Source organism: Necator americanus, chromosome II (genome assembly GCF_031761385.1).
Source record: "Necator americanus strain Aroian chromosome II, whole genome shotgun sequence".
In the NCBI taxonomy this organism is placed as follows: domain Eukaryota; kingdom Metazoa; phylum Nematoda; class Chromadorea; order Rhabditida; family Ancylostomatidae; genus Necator; species Necator americanus.
In genome coordinates this window covers 10,443,467-10,462,826 of record NC_087372.1, presented here as the reverse complement: position 1 = coordinate 10,462,826, position 19,360 = coordinate 10,443,467, and the positions used below count along the sequence as shown (strand labels likewise).

The 19,360-nt window shown below is 42.3% G+C and overlaps 2 protein-coding genes across 3 annotated transcripts; one reads left to right on the top strand and one right to left on the bottom strand.

Annotated features, from left to right (window-relative positions):
• Positions 1–4: 4 nt before the first annotated feature.
• On the bottom strand, positions 5–14,624 carry RB195_017400 (uncharacterized protein; the record flags this gene model as incomplete). 2 transcript variants are annotated; one of them, XM_064184386.1, is made up of 15 exons in its annotated part: positions 5–86; positions 162–302; positions 2,963–3,198; positions 3,268–3,425; positions 3,485–3,630; positions 4,776–4,878; positions 5,565–5,706; positions 7,894–8,103; positions 12,327–12,444; positions 12,501–12,624; positions 12,682–12,777; positions 13,462–13,567; positions 13,668–13,773; positions 14,230–14,327; positions 14,493–14,624. In XM_064184386.1, 15 exons carry the CDS (start codon positions 14,622–14,624, stop codon positions 5–7), a joined length of 1,998 nt encoding a protein of 665 aa, XP_064040266.1. The 2 variants fall into 2 exon arrangements, with proteins under 2 accessions (XP_064040266.1, XP_064040267.1); XM_064184385.1 differs by lacking the exons at positions 5–86; positions 162–302 and having other exon boundaries at positions 2,959–3,198.
• A 2,038-nt stretch (positions 14,625–16,662) lies between these two features.
• RB195_017399 (uncharacterized protein) lies at positions 16,663–19,128 on the top strand (the record flags this gene model as incomplete). The annotated part of the gene is made up of 3 exons (XM_064184384.1): positions 16,663–16,747; positions 18,455–18,582; positions 19,024–19,128. The coding sequence occupies 3 exons, from the start codon at positions 16,663–16,665 to the stop codon at positions 19,126–19,128; spliced, it is 318 nt and encodes a 105-aa protein (XP_064040265.1).
• Positions 19,129–19,360: the final 232 nt, after the last annotated feature.

Sequence of the window (19,360 nt, the reverse complement as noted above, 5' to 3'; positions counted from 1 at the left end):
ATTTTTATAGGGTCTTGCTTTTATATGGATCGTGGACAGTTGCAACACAGCTTGGAATGTTACGTGTGCCGGCAATAACACATTTGCTGGAAAAAAAAGTTGAACAAACCGATTGTTTGAAGTTGCAGTAGCACTGCAGTAGACTATAGACGTTGACTCACGTCAATCGCATTAATCCTAATAACCAGCAATTCATCTTCGTGGAACCCGTTGAAAACCACAGCACTTCCTCTGTACTACCTAACGGAGTGAAGTTTGAGGCCATAGGCTCTGGCAATACTTCCATTTGAAATGGCTTAAAGCTGAAAGGGTTCGTCATGCCATAGATATCCTCCTGACTCTCCTCAAAATTATATTTCAGATTTGTTCTTTCTCTTGGATTATGATGATGTTTGAGAATAATACCGCTGATTCTATGCCAAACATTTCTTGAGTAAGGCAGTTGTTCTCGCGTCCAAAAAGCAATCAGTAAAGTTAAGGAATAATTTACCGGCTGCTACCATTAGCGGTTGGATGGAATCCGCAACACGTGCAACGTCTTTTTTTTTTGCGTTTTTTTTTCTCTCCACCTACGATGTACAACTGCTACCTGGTCAAATATTATAAAATCGACTCGCTTCAAAAAGAACAAATCATCCTACGCAATATTTTTTTTTACTGTTCGGAAAAATCCACCAAAAATCGGTGAATGTAGTGTACATGGCCATTAGAACCGAGCACCTTCTTCTTCTTCTTTCATTATTATTATTATCATTATTATTACTATTATTATTATTATTATTATTATTATTATTATTATTATTATTACTATTATTATTATTATTATTTATATTATACTAGTAAAAATCAAAAGAAGTAGCCGTTTCTATAATTTTTTGCTGCAGAATTGGATTTCTCTTTTCCAGGCGACGCTTTTTCGCTCATTTTTCAAAAAAGAAAGTCAATTAATGAAAGACTTGACAGTTCTCTCCCTAGTGTGGTCGGCACCTCACTTGGAGAATATTTAAACTCAATTTTACACCTATATTCCTTTGGTTCCGTTACAATTTGGAAACAATATTCAGAATATTGCTGTCAACGTTAAGGTACTACGTCAGATCAAGAGTGTTAGCTACTATTTAAACAGCTGTATGCTTGGCTCGTTCAATTTTCAGAGGAAAGGATGTCTAAGCAGATGCAAACGTGGTAGGAAATGCACACACGAAAGACTGAAAGAAGCACGCGCAGTTGTCGCAACTATGAAACAACCCGCAAAGTTTCATTCACTTTTTGACGAATCCGCTTGGAGTAATTGCCAGGTACTGCTGCACCAATAATTGCGCTGATTCCAATTTTTGTGCCGCCTACTAGGCCGAGTGTACAGTTTCCAGAACTTTCTGGCGTTAGTACTATATCGGACCGTCTCATCCAATTTTATCGCTTTCTGGGGCTGACAAACGAATTCGATGTCATGGGATCCGTCTGTCTCTGGAATTTCCTTTCACACACATACATACACTCTCAATGGACTAAGTCCATTATTCTATTCATGATAGTCCTTCCTTCTATACCGCTATAACATCTTAGCTTCTTTCGTCTTTTTCACCAACAATTAACATAGAATGATCACGTAAACACCTAGCAAGGCGCACCCCTCCAGCACCGTGAAATGCGCATCACTGCCTTCCAACACCAACCTGCTTATTTGACGTTGTAGGGACACGTCCTACCTCGACCTCACTTTTTTGAAGCAAAAATATGTCCAGTGTTTCTTAAACACCACGAAAGAAAGAGTAGAATCGAAAGCTTGCCATGGATTTAAACGACCAACCACAACGACTTGAAAAAACTGGATGCATTTCAATTCCTAACAAAAGATGGAATGTTGACAAAAGGAACAAAGTAGCAGGCACAATCCACATAGAAAAATTTACCAAAGAAACCGAGGAACTCTTTGTACAAAAGCTGTAAAAGGTTAAAAAAAAAGATAAAAAGAAGACAGGGATTTAATTCATCAGGATATGCCTTTTCTGCAACGAAATTTAGAGATGTGATTGTTGTTCTTATAAATGTTACACCAGTAAAACTAGGGGAAAAAGTCGTCATAAAGGATATTAGCTGGAATGAATTGCATCTTGTTTTTCTTTCTGAATTCTACAAGGACAAGAGAAATTTTTCACCTCTGAAAAACTTCAGAAGTAATATTTCCAGAGAGAATGCGAAAAGCTTGTTATTCCTCATTGCACTAAATAAAAATTAAAATCCATCCGCATAATCAAAGGACTAATCACTTTTACTGATTTGTAAAATTGAAATTTAATTTGCTCATAAAGCTCCCTATTATACCACTGAAAGTAACTTATCCTATCATGTGCTTCATCTTTTACTACAGCTCCAGACAGTGGTTCGTTGGTGGCAGTATCGCCTGCCAGGCAGGTGGCACAGGTTTGGTTCCTACAGACGGAAGATTCTTCATCTTTATTTACGTGACACACACACACGCACCACACACCACGCACACACCACGCGTGCACACACATCACGCACACGCCACGCGCGCACACACACACACACCACGCACACACCACACACGCACACACGGACTAAGCGCGGACTAAGCGCGTTATTACATAGCAGGATTATTGGTATTATTATTATTATTATTATTATTATTATTATTATTATTATTACTTCTAACACTACTATTAGTATTATTTTTAGCATAGCACGTAGACCCAATTTTATCAATATCTAACAGTACAGTCAAGAGCTGATGCAGAAAAAATTGACAGCTAAAAATAAATAAAATAAAAATTGACATTAGATGCTATTAACCTTAATAGATAGTATATTCTCAAATTTTCCTCTGCTTTTTTCCTGCATTTGGCGATGCTTGCTTCAACTATTACATACTATCAATTTCTATAGGCCGGGACAGAAAAAAGGAAATGGGTACAGATAACGGTGCACAAAGATTTCCTACCAACGAGTTGACAGTGCAGGTACAATCACACAAATATTTTTACGTTGTACTTCTGATATTTTATGGGTCACTAGCGGAACACGTTCATGATTCGGTGGATCTCGAGGTGTTAGGTAAGAACAAAGAGCCATTAGTGCAGTCGAAAGCACAACAACACCACACACAAAAAGTATAGAAGTCATAGCGGTGCGCAGAAACGAAGGGTTCGACACAGTGCCTATGATGTCGAGTTGTACCTGAACACCTTGATTTAGCAAAAACCCGTCCGAATGCATGTACTGCTAGTCCGCCCCACTAAAACTCACGTTTTTTGGGACTGTGCTGTCGAATAGTGTGATATTATGTAACCAGTAATCCACAACTGCAGAATGGTAATTCAGCTTGTTGCTAGAATACAGACCATTCCCTCTATTAATTTCCACAGAATAGTAGTTGCGAATGGTCGGATGGAATGGAGACCACTCTGAAATAATCACTATGAAGTGATAAATGTCATGGAGGATCCGGAGTCTTCCAATCCACCTTTGCAGAGCCTCTTTCCATATGCAAAGTTTAGAAGACTTCTTCCGTAGAACTTGTCGATGATTTGTTCATTTTTGTCAAAATTTCGCATGTGTCTTCCTATGAAAAAAGGCATATCAGCTCCGTGAAAAGGAAGTGGTGCCTGGCTGAAAAACTGCATTTTTTGAAGATTTTTCGTTATTCGATATTGATCCTGTATTAGGTTAGTATTATTTTAAAAAAAGACATAGAAGAGAGTGAAGACTTATGGTGATTTACAGCTAAAGATGAAGCAATTTTTTCATCTTTTTTCCATAAAGAAGCAAGAAAGCTTGCTCACGTCAATTTCATTAAATTCTAAAGAAGACTCAAAGTAAATATTTAGGGATATGGCGAAAGTAAAGTCTACGAGGACGAAAGTAGGATCAAACAATTTGTCTGACCATTGACCAGAAATTGAACAGATCTTCCTCACTGGAGATATTGCAGTCGGGGTAGTCGCGAAATTACGTAGCGCGCCGTGACAGAGAGCGACTTTGCTCCCGCACTGAGACGTAGGTAGATTCAGGATAGATACTTCCTGTTTCTGCAGTACCAGAACTGACTCATAATACTTTTGTATCCCCAAGTCGGTTCGGTCGAAAGCCTGCAATCAAATGACCGAAAGGTCTAAAAGAGGCGGATTGAAGTCGCCTCCAACAAATAAGCTCCATTTGTCCATTCTAGAGGACCTCACGTTTCTCCGCAAAACCAGTGGAAGTAGTGGGCTCCGACCTCCACATGGATTTTGAAATCATCTGCAACAGACAGGGTTAAGAAGGAGCTTCGTGACTCAGAGGGAACGCCTGATAGGGTAGCCAAGAAGGGCAGTGCTCCTGGAGTGATCTAGACTGTAGAAACGGAACAGAATTTGGATGACGATTTGTACTTACGACGCATCTGCGCCTGCAACTGAAGCGGCCATTGAACATTTGATGATTCAAGCCAGGAATAATAAGTACGAAGTCCTCGCACTGACCTTGAAGGGACGACCTCACGCACTAATTGACGTGTATGAAACCGCAGAGCTATTTTTAGAAACTTGCGAGAGTAGATAAAATGTTCGAGTCTTCATTAACACAAATATGGGAATGAACATCGACTCCTTCGAATAACTTACTACTCGAATCTGATGATACCAACTAAAGCAAAAATGCATATTAAGGGAATCCTTTACTGAATGAACTATGAATATAAAATATGAGTATGATATAAAATATAATATGAACTAAAAATTAATTAACACGCTAACAGCAGCACTATGAAGACTTACTCGTACTCCAGTAAATAAACATTAGATCCATTCTCTGCAAATATCGATCCAAAAATGACATTGAGGGTAAATACCACTTGTGAGAGATAAGAATCATTGAACTCTGTAAAGTGACATAGCAAAGTTACACGGTCAAAATAAATGATTAAAAAAGGAATAAAGTCACCGGCGTATCAATCCACTTGCGATGCGCCAACGCGTTCTACTGCAATTCGAAATCTTTGGGGTTTTGGAAAGCGTGTTGGCTTATACACAACGACCAGCTGGGGTCATCCGATGATCGTTTTTATCCTCCCAGACTGGTCCGGTACAATATCTGTGGACACGGATCGATGAAAAGCTTAGTCGACACTAGGGTGGTTTCGAACCATCGTGTGGGTTCAGTGGACCTCTCGCCGACTGCGCCACACTCCCTCTCGCCCTTACAGTCAAATTAAAATTAGAAAAAAAAGCAGTCGACTACACATTCCAGAATTTGAGACCGTTTGAAATCTGCAGCCTTCCCCTTACGAAGGATTTTTTTAGACCGTAATTACTGTGCTTCTAAAGTTGGAGCTGATCTTTTTCTGCTCGAACGATTGGGATGCACGTTCGATTGAAGCAGGTGAGGTGGGAAAGTGTACAATGATCAGATTGAGGTATGAGCATTGTGGCAGACGAATTGTTCAAACTCGGTTAAGAAAAACCAGACAAAATCTGCTGATTCCTCAAAAAAAAGATGGCTCGAAATGAAATGGGAAAATACCATAAAACAACCAAAACGTATGACTTGGATGATCGATTACCAACTTCCTGAATTTTTGTCCTCGAAATACTTCCGTCGCACTTCGACAGGATGAGTTACCGTAAGAAAAGCGCCGATATCGTACATTTCATCGTTGAGCTCATAGTTAAACTCATAGCGTGTTGAGCTACATATCATTGGCCTCGGCTGAAAGTGGAGGTCTTCTAGGAGAAAAAATGAATCAATGTGAAGAGGCGCTTTATTTCATTGAAATGTTCTGTCTCTACCATTTTACAAGTTTGTTTGGGAATTCGTACAGGTTTTTAAGAATTCTTGCTACAATTTATCTTGTTTTCATGCACGCCGTAAACATTAGTGTGTCATGAAAATTCAGAATATAAACGCCAGAATCTCGAACTTGACAAATTTGTGTTTCCCTTTTTTATAAGGTTCTTTCACTCGTAAGAATAAACGCTTATTACCACACACTCCGGGGGCGGTCGCTAGCTACCCGCAGCCGATTATCTGCAGCCGAATGAGTGTCTGCAGAAGAGGCTGAGGAAGGCCAGAGTAGGCATATCTTAAGCTAGTTGTGATCACCAAGCCACGCCCATCCATCACCACTTCGTTGGGGTCATCTGGTGTGTTGGTATTGCAATGATGGTTCAAAGAACAAAAAAGCACCAACGTAGCGACAATTGTTATAACAACAATATCCGTCAAGCAGAACCTTTTAATGGCGATGACGACTATTTTGTTTTTGTGTCATTTTGTTATTTCAAAAGCTCTCCCCTCTCCACCGAGTGTATGGAGAAGGGCCTCTGAAATTACGTCTATCCAGGGAATGTTTTCGACGCCATAATAACCTCAGGGAGCCTTTCCCTTCTCTTTCTATCGTATACCATGGATTCCGACACGAAATTCCTCAACCGTTCTTCTGGCGCCAACTTCGCCGTTGAAAGGATAAAGGAGAAAGTTTCTGGCGTTAATCAATCCGCTTGGGATGCGCCCCCACGTCCACTTCAATTTAGAATCGTTTGAGGAAACATGTAACTAGCCCATACAATGACTTGCGGTGGTTAGCCGATGTGTCAAGTTAGAGCTTTTATCCTCCCAGACAAGTCTGGCACCAATTTATCGACCTCGTAGGGATGAAAGGCTTGGTGAGCACTAGGGCGGATTCGAACCTCCGATCGATCGTGCAGGAAGCGGAACCTCTAACCGCTACACCCGCCCCGGGCTTATAAATGGTAATGTTATCCACTCTCAATTTTATGAGGCGAGTGTAGCGCAGTCGGTAATGTTGATGTTAACATTTCGTTCGAGACATGTTTCGCACCTCAATAGACGATGAGGACCGAAGATGAACGACGTGGTGGCATAAGCCAAACGCAGCGCAATGCTCTGCAGACGCTTTTAAAGGCATCACCCCACGAATCTGCAGTGATACGGATTTCCGGTGGAGTATTCGTACACGGGATCGTAGATTATTGAGAGAAGGGTGCTTCCCCCGGAAGATACGGGCGTTCCGGCGCACTACTTTCTACCACGAGTTCGATTGGAGCGCACCAGCCTTGTGCGGCGCCGCATCTTCCGGGCCGTTTTTTTACGGCAATCAGGAAAAAATGGACGGAATCACACCGCTCTTCATAATCTATTATCCCGTATACGAATACTCCACCTGAAATCCGCCCCCACCTCAAATTCGTGGGGTGATGCCTTTAACTGCGCTGCGCAATTAAAGGCATCACCTCACGAATCTGAGGTGGTGCAAATTTTAGGTGGAGTATTCGTATACGGGATGGGAGACTACGGGGAGGAGGGTGATTCCGTCCATTTCTTCTTAATTGCCGTAAAAAACGGCCTGGAAGATGCGGCGCCGCACAAGGCTGGCGCGCTCCAGTCGAACTCCCTGTAGAATATAGTGCGCCAAAACGTCTGAAACCGTATCTTCCGGGCTGCTTTTTAAGGCAATTAGGAAGAAATGAACTGAATCACCCCCTCCGTAGTCTCCCATTCCGTATACGAATACTCCACCTGAAATCTGCACCACCTCAGATTCGTGGGATGATGCCTTTAACGATCGCCATTGCCAGTCGTTCCCCCTAAGGATAGGATGTCGCGGAGGCTGCGGGTACCTAACGATACGCACCCCCACACACTCTGTTGACAAAAGTGAAAGAAGGTATGTAAATGTGGAGCATGCGAAATACAAGCAATGCGTGATTTCATATATGTAGTAAAATCATAATGAAGGAATGAGAATACTAATTGTGCGTACCATACTAATTGTGCATACCATATTTCTCTTTTATTTGAGTAAAACTTCCAAATTTAGAACCATCAAGTGAAAGCGTTCGTTTTACAAATTCTGAACAAGGAATGGATACTTACAGTGCAGTTTGATAAAAAGTCTTGAAAGAGAGCGCCTTCCTTTACGAAAGGTGGAGCAAACAAGAGACCATCGAACAGCAACCCTTCATTATCTTCTAACGACCGTTGCCGGGCTAGCAGATCGAAGGCGTCGACAGATCGCAAACAATCGACAAGTCGTTCTGTCTCCAATAAGGGCATAGGATGAGAGCGTTTTGTTGAGTTGGCGCACTAAAAGTGAGTACTAATCAGGAGCTAATTCAAGTGAAAAGAAATTTTCATTTATTTCTGCTCGTTATGATGTAACAAGACGGCACATTAATGACATATTTTGAATAACTGGAAGCGCAAAAAGGTAGCGAGGTCAAACACAATAGTGAGCTAAAGCGATACTAGTCTTGCTGGAGTAGTAGTCTGCTCATACAACCTTTCCGCTGATCTTCCGTGGAAAGCTCAACTTCGAAAGAAAGCAACGTCCATCCGCTATAGCGCTAGAGGTCAGCAACCTGCACGTGGGTTTTAAATATAACAGGCAAAAACAAAAATAAAAAAATGTTTCATGGCTCCGCAGGATACGGCAACGCTAGGAAGGAATTGCAGGAGTTTTCTAGGCTACCGAGACGGATGACTATCTGTACTTACAATGTACGTACGCTTGCATCGGAAACGTCTATTGAAGATCTGATGAAGAAAGTCAGGAAGATTGAGTACGACGTCATCCGACTCACGGAACGATGCCACCCACTAGATTCCTTATATGAAACTGAGCAACTATTTTTATGAACATGCGAGAAGTCGATGAAATGGTCGAGTGGTTGTCCCCGTTAGGACAAGTGTGGTGATGAGCATCTACTCTCTCAAACAACTTGCCACCTGGACCTGGCATCTACGGAAGAGAAGATTCAATGTCAGCTTTTGCGATTCAATGTCAGCTTTGACCATCTTTGTCGCTTACGCTCCATAATCAAGCTAAGAAGAATTATCTTCTAACGAAAGATCTACATCTACATCTACGGAAGAGAAGATTCAATGTCAGCTTTTGCGATTCAATGTCAGCTTTGACCATCTTTGTCGCTTACGCTCCATAATCAAGCTAAGAAGAATAGCCTCATATAGAGAAGTAGAGATGTTCTACAGTGAAACCTCTACACGCTTATTTTTGGCGATTTCAACGGCAAAGGCAAAAGGGCGGGTGTAGTGTGGCGGTTAGAGGTTCCCCTGCACGATCAGAGGTCCGAATCCGCCCTAGTGCTCACCAAGCCCTTCATCCCTCGATAATTGGGTACCAAACTTGTCTGGGAGGATAAAAACACTGACTTGACACAACGGCTAGGCACCGCAAGTCACTGTTCAGGCCAGTTACACGTTCGTGAAGAAATTCGATTCTAAATGAACATAACATAATGGCGAGGCGCAAGGGTATGGTGGCAAGTAATTGTATATACCAGTTACACCTTCGTAAACTTCAATCGATCTGAATTGAAGTGAATGTGGGGGCGCATCCTAAGCGGATTGATTAACGCCAGAAACTTTATCCTTTATCCTCTCAACGGCGAATGGCGCCAGAAGAGCGGTTGAGGAACTTTGTGTCGGAATCCATGGCATACCATAGAAAGAGAAGGGAAAAGCTTCCCGAGGTTATTATGACGACGAAAACATTTCCTGGATAGACGTAATTTCAGAGACCCTCCTCCCTACACTCGGTGGAGAAGGGAGAGCTTTTGAAATAACAAAATGATACAAAAACAAAATAGTCGTCATCGCCATTAAAAGGTTCTGCCCGACGGATATTGTGGTTATAACAAAGCTCAGGGTACAAGGATAAAGTACTGTGGGTACGGTGGTGCAAGATCGGACCACCGTCTCCTTTGAGAATGATTTCCCTTCACAGAGAAAGGAGAAAAAGTCGCAGAGTTTACAACAAAGTCCCAGAACTATCATTAACTGGGAATTCTTCGCAATGGCGCTGGCTTTTAGACTCGACGAATTCAAGCATGAGCCCACAAGGCTTTGGAGGGAGAGGACAAAGAAGACCCTAGAGAAAAGATCATCACTATTGAGTAAAGCTGCAGACGTGGGAAAGGGTGTTCCATATGTCCGTCGAAGTTGCGCAAATTCCAAGACAGGGATGACTTCTCTCTGAAGCCCAGAATGAAACAAAAATTACATGGAGGATGGAATAGAGAAAATCATCGACGACTTCTTCTCTGGGTCCTACAATCATGCCATACTTGCTTCGTCACTATCTGAAGGAAGATGGATATGTCATTTCAGAGGTTCTTAAATCCGACGACATGTCGGTAAGAAATCGCACGACACCAGGTCCCGACAGGGTAAGACCTGAACATGTGAAAAATTTTCCGCCAGTTCTTATATCACTCTGGCGAGACTCTTTACACGTTAACTGTCGTAGTGCAAAATCCCTAAACAGTGGATTACCAGCGAGACCGTATATTTGTACAACAAGGGAGATCCACAAGACGTCGGCAACCATAGCCCATTCTGCTTACTATCCGTCATCTGTAAGCTCTATATAAGTGATCCTTACTAGAATTGAAAGTGTGACAGGAAAGGACAGCCATGCTAGCAAGCAGAGTTTTAAAAAAGAAAAGAGAAAGAAAGAAATTTAGCACTACTACCAACATTCACGATGTTTCGAACCTCATCGAAAGAATAAGAGATGGCGTTGTCTCAACTTATCAAATTAACGAAAACGTTCGAAGAAGTTGAGACGGAAGCGATTATGGAAACCTTGGACAACCAAGGCGTGTCTACTCTTACATAAAGGTACTTCGAGAGTTGCACAGTAACTTCATGACATGGATTTCGCCAATCTACAATAATATCATAAAGGGATAGGTCCGACGGCGCGATAGAATCTCACCGAAAATATTCACAACCACTCTGAAATGTGGAAGTTGGAATGGGACAACATGGAGGTGAGAGCCGATGGTCGGCGACTACACCAACTGCGCTTTTCTGTTGACATCATTCTGATGACATCTAGCATCAATCCTCACCAATTCTGATGACATCACCATCATCTAGCGGAAGTCTGGCCTAATTTAGCGGAACATATGGATCCATCAGTCTTCAACTGAATCTGCAGAGGACAATGTTCGTGAGAAAAGGATGGCGACTTTACCCTGAGAGCTTGGAGAGAAGGGAGGAATTTGGAGAGCGCTCAAGAGTATCGAAGATGTAATGAAGACCACGAACACCTACTCACTGCTTACCTTGTTAATAGCGCCGTACGTTCTGCTCTAACCTATGCTTCAGAAACTTGGGTACTTCGCAAGCAGGAAAAGAATCCGATGAGCGTCATTGAACCTTTAATCGAAAAATTGATGTTAGTGGTATCCCACATCACAGCGGTATTTCACACAAGTACGAAAGGAAGTTCGAAGTTCTGTCCTGCATTAGCAATCAATGAAAATTAGAGACGCTGCTGCATCTGGAAAGGAAAGCACAGTAGGGTAGGGACACGTTCGCTTCAAATAAACGTTGGCCCAGAGAAGTAACCGAATGGATTCCACACATTTAAACGCACGACAGGAAGACGACCAATACGATGGTCAGACATATTCACAAAGTCCACAGAAAACAAAAAAAAATATTCTTTGTGTCCTTACCGAAAGAAGAAACAACTGAGTGGTCACTGCACGCAGTCCAGTCAAATAGGGGAATTATTGCCGTCTGTTCGAATAATTAAAAAAAAAACAAGTGGCGCCAAGGTAATCAGGTGATACAACCCTTGGCGTTCGATTTACTAAAACATTAAATGATTGCTCTGCTGTTATTTAGTGCGACGTTACTGTAAGACGAAAGCATAAATTAAGCTTGTTCCGCGTGTTACTAGAAATAACTGCAGTTAATTTCTCTCCAACTTTCCATTTTAACAGGGGAAACGCCTTTATTTTGGAGCTCAACGGGCTTTTGAACCAAGAGAGCGCTGTTTCAGTTGAAAATATCATCTGATAGTTTGCCCAGAATCCTTTCATTACTCTTCTTCTCACTCTCACTTTCCTGATAGGATTTTTTCCATTTTGGAATGATCCTTTGTCAATCTTCACTCTTTCATCATCTCCATCTTTGTCTGCATATCCTCTAAGCTTGTACTCTCATGATAATATGTATGCGCAGTATGCAGATTGACAAACTCCCGTAGTTGTGAATAGCTATACTCTTGAATGCCGGACGTTCCTCTTTCTATGAAAGTTTTTTTTTCTCTCGCGCTATATGCGGACTTTATTTTATAAGGCATTGGAAGCTCAATAGAAAGAACAGATCTGAGGGTTTCATTTGAGGGACTCTTATTTGATTGAGTTATATGTTGAGAAATGCGTATCACATGGATCTTGTACTAAACTCATTTGGCAACAGTAGGAAAATGTGATGAAAATACAAAGAAAATAAACGAGAAACATTAAAATCTGGATGGACTCCTTACTTACTCCAACTTCGTGGGCCAATCTCCAAGTTAGATCCGCGCGACCTTTTATGTCGCGATAATTCAGTGCAGGACTAAACGCGACGAGTTGTTGAAACAAACGTTTATCAGGATCTACAAGGCTGGAATGACTTGCACTTCTTAACAAAAGTAGGAAAAATAACCCTCACAAAAATACCTCGATACGGCCAGTACCATGGCTGTACTGCCACCCTGGGAGTGTCCCATTATCGTCACCTGGCTTGGATTACCACCAAAAGCTGCTACTTCATTGTGTATGAATTCAAGTCCAGCGATAACATCTGCATACATTACATTAAATTTTAATTAATGCCAGAAGAGTCATTGACCATTTCTACCATAGAGTGCGAGATTTCTCGGCACTACATAGTCGTTCTCAAAGGCCAACACACCAAAAAATCCAAGTCGGAAAGCGGAAATGACAAATACAACGTCTGAAATACCACGAATACTTGAATAATATTAATGCCGCCGTCCTAAGCTGAGGTTTCTTCCAAAGTGACAGCCTCACAAGAATATTGTTTTTCAGAAGAGCTTTAGTTATAGCAGGAAAACAATACAAAAATATGTCACAAGAAATCATTAGGTGCTTAAAGGTGTAGCAGACCACGAAACTGGCGATGATGGCAGCACTCTAGGAGAAGATAGGATTCGGAGTGTAGATTACGATCACGCTCCAGTCCTTTTAATTACCCTAAAAAACGGCATGGGAAATGGCCTTTCTGGTCATTTTCTCTTACTAGGCACATTGAAACGCCCCGTATTTGCACACGCACCGCATTCGCGAGCGATTGGACAATAACCGACGAAGTTTGTCAGTCTATTCAAGTAAAAGCAACGGGGAGACTGCTGAGCGAATCGGCGGGTATACAAAGAAACGCGTTCTAACATATCCCTAGGAAAAAGCAACCAGTAGGGCCGCTCTTTACGTCGTTTTCGGGCTAACTAGTACGAATTGAGCATGATGGCGTGCATATTCGTAATCTGCACCCTTGACCCCATGTTTTCCTAGAGGAATCGCAATATCGTCAATTTCATCGGTATGCTGCCTTCGAATTAAACGATGGAGGAGAGAAAAGAAACGGTGTAAAATGGTGTCGTTCTGTCAAGCAAAATACCTTTTGATGAGTATCGATCCGTTATGTATTGATCATTAAACATGACAGCAGAGTCGTAACTTAAACTGCCTCCGTGAATGTAATATATGACTGGACAGGATACATTCTAGAAATAATAGGTAATAATAATGGCGATGTGAAGAAAGATGGGATTGAAACTTCAAAAAAGCCTTTTTGTTTAGTAAAGGTCTCTGCCGTGTACTTACCCTCAACAGACATCCTTCGCTCACAAATATATTCGTGTAGAGGCGGTCTTCACTCATATATTCTGGATGATAGCTAGACAGTGAAGAGTTGCTCAAACATGCAGCGCTGAAAGTGGTTTTACCGCAAAATTCATAAATCCGTTAAATGCTATATTTGAGATGAGAAGAAATACTAGACAAAATAGTTTCATTTGTAATTTTTCCAACTATGAGAAGTAATACCGCTCAAAATCAAGTGACCAAGATGTTAAGACGACATATTATATATATATATATATATATATATATATATATATATATATATATATATATATATATATATATATATATATATATATATATATATATGAGTAAAAAAAAAAAAGCAACAGAAGGTTCACATAAAAGCTAATATGCAGCAAAAACGAGGAACAAATACAACGACAATTAGATGATTGCAAACGACTTCAAATTTTGGTTTCTTTCTTATTCTGTTTTCATTCATTTTGACTTCATGTAAATATTCCAAACAGGCCAATTAATTCTTCCCATTACAGAGGAATGTAAATCTCTTGTCTAATACCTGTACTCCGTCGCCTTTCTCGTTCCTTTCCATGGCTTTGGAGGTACAGGGAGTTTGAATCTCAGTTCTCCTACTGGAGGTTGTGCGAAGGGTATTCCCTAAAAATTGGTCTTCATATTTTTTCGGATACCGCAGGGAACAAACAATTTCCCCAATAAATTATCAAATACTGCCCTGGCTTAGCAATCGCTAAACACTTCACAGACAATTTTTTTTGCATAAATTCGACTTAACTCTTCACAATTATGGAATAAGAAAACAACCTTGAACATCCAACATGCAATGTTATCGCTCGATTGAATCGACGTTCCTTCCAGCCATCCATAGCTGGTTTCGACAAGAAAACAATTAATTGCAGGTAATAAAGTAATAATAAAAAAGGTGGTTACAGACATCGACCAGCAAACAACGACATGTGGAGTGGGTAACTGACAGTAGATGACTGACTACATTGTGAGGCAACTGATAAGAAAGGGTCGTCATTCAGGTCAGCGCGTTAGCAAGCCACGGGAAGCCGGCGCTAAACGTGTTCAACTGAGGTGCAGCATCGCGAACGCGCCGCGTTACACCGGTCGAACACGTCCGATGGCTAAGTTCGTGGTTGGACTCGCATACGGACTTCTTATTTTCCTCCTTAAAGTATTCAATATACTTTAAGGAGGAAAATAAGATAGAAAGTATCCAACACCTCCTTAAAGTATTAAATGTTAGAGTTGTTTTGTCACGGAATCTACCAGAAATCATTGAATAAGTTGTGCGAATATAAAAAAAAAAACAAACTAAGATGTCAATTTGAAGGGAGAATTATAGAATTCGCACCCGCGCTAAAGTCGGAATGTAACCTGCGGAAATTTTTGGTATCACATATGTTGGTATGGACTTGCAAACTACATAGTGTTGCATATTTGGAAGCATACTACATTTGGTGGGCGTTATGTGGATTTCTTTATTCTTTCAATTATTATGACTTAATTGCGTTTGCTACGTCGACGCTTAGTTCCTTGTTCCGCTTGTATTTATATGGAGATTATGCAGCACTATGGTAGCGTCAAAACGACATGGAGCACGTGCGCAATTGCGTACCCGGCTTCTCTCGAGGCGCTTCGGTGGAGCGTAGCGGCTCGGAGTGTGGTGAAACCTTTGCTGACACCTCCTGTCGCTACAGTTTGCGACGGTCCTAACTCGGTCCTAACTGCTGCTTCACCGCGTCGTTTCGAGCGCGTACGCAAATACATCGCAACTACACTCGTGATTCATGTCGTTTTGACCCGACTATGCAGCGCTGTTGTTCGACCTCCGCTCGGGTGCGAATTCTGTACGCTTGCAATTTGAAGCAGCAACTTGTAATAAGAACGAACGATAAATAGAGGATTTTAACAAGTAGCTTTCTTCTGGAAATAGCCTACCGTTATGTTATTATATATTGTAGGCTGTTGTTTGCGTGGCAGTTGATCAAAATAGTGGCTTTTATTAGTTACAAATCAAAGACTGGCACGCTCTTTTCACACATTTAGGGACTAAGGCTGGCCCAACTTTTGTGGCCTACTCCTACCCAAAAAAGGAAGGAACATCCAGAAATGACATTACGTACAGCGAATTACGCATACAATCAGGAAGAAGATAAAGAAAGCGGACGAGTGGAAGAAATGAAGAAGAAGATGAGGGGAGAAGATAAGCCGAACAGAAACAAAAAACCAGAGAAAAAGACTATTTTGAGTGCCCCAGGTCAACCGTTACCAATGTTTTTCATGATACCATGATTACTTCCTAGCTGATGTTTAAAAAAGCCAGCAGTGTGGGAAAGTGTATAGTTGGGTAAAAACCACAGGAAGCATGTGCAGTTGCGTAACGCGCTGCGTTGCGCTCGAAGCGATACGGTGGAGCGTAATGGTACTATCGAGAGAGGACTACTGCTACCACCGTTCACTCCTGCCGTCCGCGATGGTCCCAGCTTGATTCCAACCGCTATCTCCACCGCATCGACATGAAGCACAACGCAGTTGCGTAAGCGGTTGCGCTCGAAACGGCGAGGTGGAAGTGACGGTTGGAATGGACGTGGGACCATCGAACTGCAGCGACGGATGGTGGTAGCGAAGGTCCTTCCACGACCCTGACCGTTACGCTCCACCGCGTCGCTTCGGATGCAGCTGTCCGTGCTTCATGTCGTTTTGACCCTACTATAGTACTGACTATTTGCGAATTTACTATTACACAGTAGATGAAGATGGCATACTCGGAAGAAGTTGTTCGTTCCACAATTTTCGCCACTTGTTGAATGATTCGTAGTATCCGGATATCTCAAGCGATAAGTTTGATGTATTTTCCTTCCGAAAACTGTGATGAGATCATCAACTTATATCACCAATTGCCTTTATTTACAACATTCCCTGGAAATATTCTTATTCCTTCTGATACAACCAGGCAAAGCAGCGGATGTTCCCACCAAATTGTCGTCACGGGATTCGCGTGGTTGATTGGCATATCACTTTGTTCGAAATAGTTTTAACGATCATCGCCAGTAGGTTACGTTCCTATAGTCCTTACGTTCATTCCGACTGTAACGAAGAGTGGTGCTAGAAAACGTCCTTGTTCGATTTCAACCGCAGCCGCATACAGTAGAGTCGGAACGACGTGAAGCACTTACGCAATTGCGTAGGCGGCTTCTCTCGCGGCGCTTCGGTGGGGCGTAACGGCTCGGAGTGTGGTGAAACCTTTGCTGGCGCCACTCCCCGCTGGTGTTTGCGGCTTTCAGCCCAACCTCGGCTCCACCTGCTGCCTCTACCGCGCCGTTTCGAGCGTTTGCGCAAATGCACCGCAACAACACTCGTGATCCATGTCGTTTTGACCCGACTATACGCAACTGCAACATCAGGCCGTTTTGGCCCAAAGTTGCAGTTGCGGTGAGCGCAGTATGGGGACTAAAATCTGTTCAATAAATCATTACTGATCTATGATGCAGTGAGGGCTAAGCGGTTGCGTTAGAACCGGTATTTTTCCCAAGGAGCTTCACTTACAAGTGAATGCAGCGTATTGCTGCAGAACAACTAGTATTTGGCTTCCAACCTGAGGAGTTGAATGAGGGCGACTAGGTAACTATAAATCTATTAGCAAGCACGGAGAGTTTTAGTTAGAGCGTACAACATCGCCAACAGCGAGCGTACAACATTCTGTCGGTTGTAATTCGCAGAATTTCAATCGAGATCTAATTTCAAAATTGGACACAACACATCGCGAAATATGAAGAAATTGGAATATGCTAACATCGTTACATTTATGAACGCTACATCCCTTTGTTAAAGGATAAAGTCACTGGCGTATCAATCCACTTGGGATGCGCCAACGCGTTTTACTGGAATTCGTACTCGTTGAGGTTTCGGAACGCGTATTGAGCTATACAATGACTTGCATCCTCCCAGACAAGTCGGGTACCAATCTATCGACCCCGGGGATGAAAGGCTTGGTTTGCACGGGGCGGGAGGATAAAAACGCTGACTTGACACATCGGCTAGGCACCGAAAGCACTGTATAGGCTAGTCACACGTTCGTGAAGAAGTTCGATTCTGAATTAACTAAACGAGCGCATCCCAACGCCTAACGCCAGAAACTATCTTTTTATCCTTTATATCCCTTTGTTAAACTTGTGGATTAGCCAGTATTTTAAGGTGTCTCTCCACGAATGTGGCGCGCTATGGATTTTCGCTGGAGTATATCTATATTGAGTCGTAGATTATGAATACAGGGGTGGCTCCGCTCATCTCTCTGCACCACTGTAGACAGACGTCTTCGAAATGCTTCCTTACGACGCCCTCTATTGCAACGCCCCACCCTTGCGCCCGGTCCCCGTCTGCGATTCGTCGAATGATGTGAATCGCCCATCGGGGCGTCCGAATGGATTTTCGACGAATCGCGGGTGGGAGCGGGGCGCAAGGGTGGTGCGTTGCAACAGAAGACGTCGTAAGGAACCGTACTTCGAAGCCGTCTGTTTACAGGGAGATATGCGCAGAACCACCCTTAAATTCATAATCCATGATCCGATATAGGTATACTCTAACGAAAATTCATACCACACCAGATTCGTGGGGTGGTGCCTTTAAGGTCTAGTTATAATTAACTCTCATCTCATTCGTTTATCGAAGTTTCCCCACACCCACGTTCCCTCCCCCGAGATTACAAATAAGCTTAGCATTTGATCATGTATCACTTTCTAACTCTGAATGAATTTCAGTTTTGGACGTAGCTGCTATTATTTACTACGCCTCGAAATTATTCAAAGAGAAGAAAACTTTTGAGGAGCTGCATAGGAGAAGCGAGCAACAGATGGCTGAGCTGCAAGCCCTACAGGAGAAGGGATTGGTAATTACTGCGGCCACCAGACACATTGTGTCGCTTTGATAGTTATGCCATTTTTGGAGGCGAGCATTGTTACTCTACCTCTGATACTCCACAAATGCCGATCCATGGGAATACAGTCGATAGCGCGAAGGTGCCTACAAGCTACTCAGGGGTTTATTCTTGTGTTTGAAGGTTTCCGTTCTTCTTTCCCGAAATTACCCATGATTACATATATCATAGCAGGAGTATCATTTTTGGTTACCGTCGACTATCGCCCCATGGCCTAACGCGTCCACACTCGGAAGATGCATGGAGAAGTAGGGTAGCAGTGTCCGCTTATGGCGAGGACGTAGTCGAGGACGTCAGAATGACACAATACGTTCGTGAATAGAAATCAATGCTGACCGACTTCAAAATAAACTACCTTTAAAGTTTCACATATTGGCTTGTTCAAATTTTCAGCAAGTGGCTGTTCCTCTGCGTTTGATTCGTAAGTGGAAGAAGGAGCAGCAAGCAATCGACGATTGCGAAGGTCCCAGTACAACAACTGCAACTACACAACCATAACTTGAGAATGGATTAACGATCGCTAGAGTAGCCACATCTTAATGTTTTCGCTACAAGAAAAAGAAGGAGAATGAACTCGTGCTAGGATACAACACTGTTCACCTCTTTAGTAATTGTAAAAGATAGTAACATGATGGTGGACCTACCAAACAATATTGTTCTATGTTAATCCCGAAGTTTTTTTTTTCTAGTAACAAAGATTCAAATTAATCAACTGTGCCATAGTAAGTGA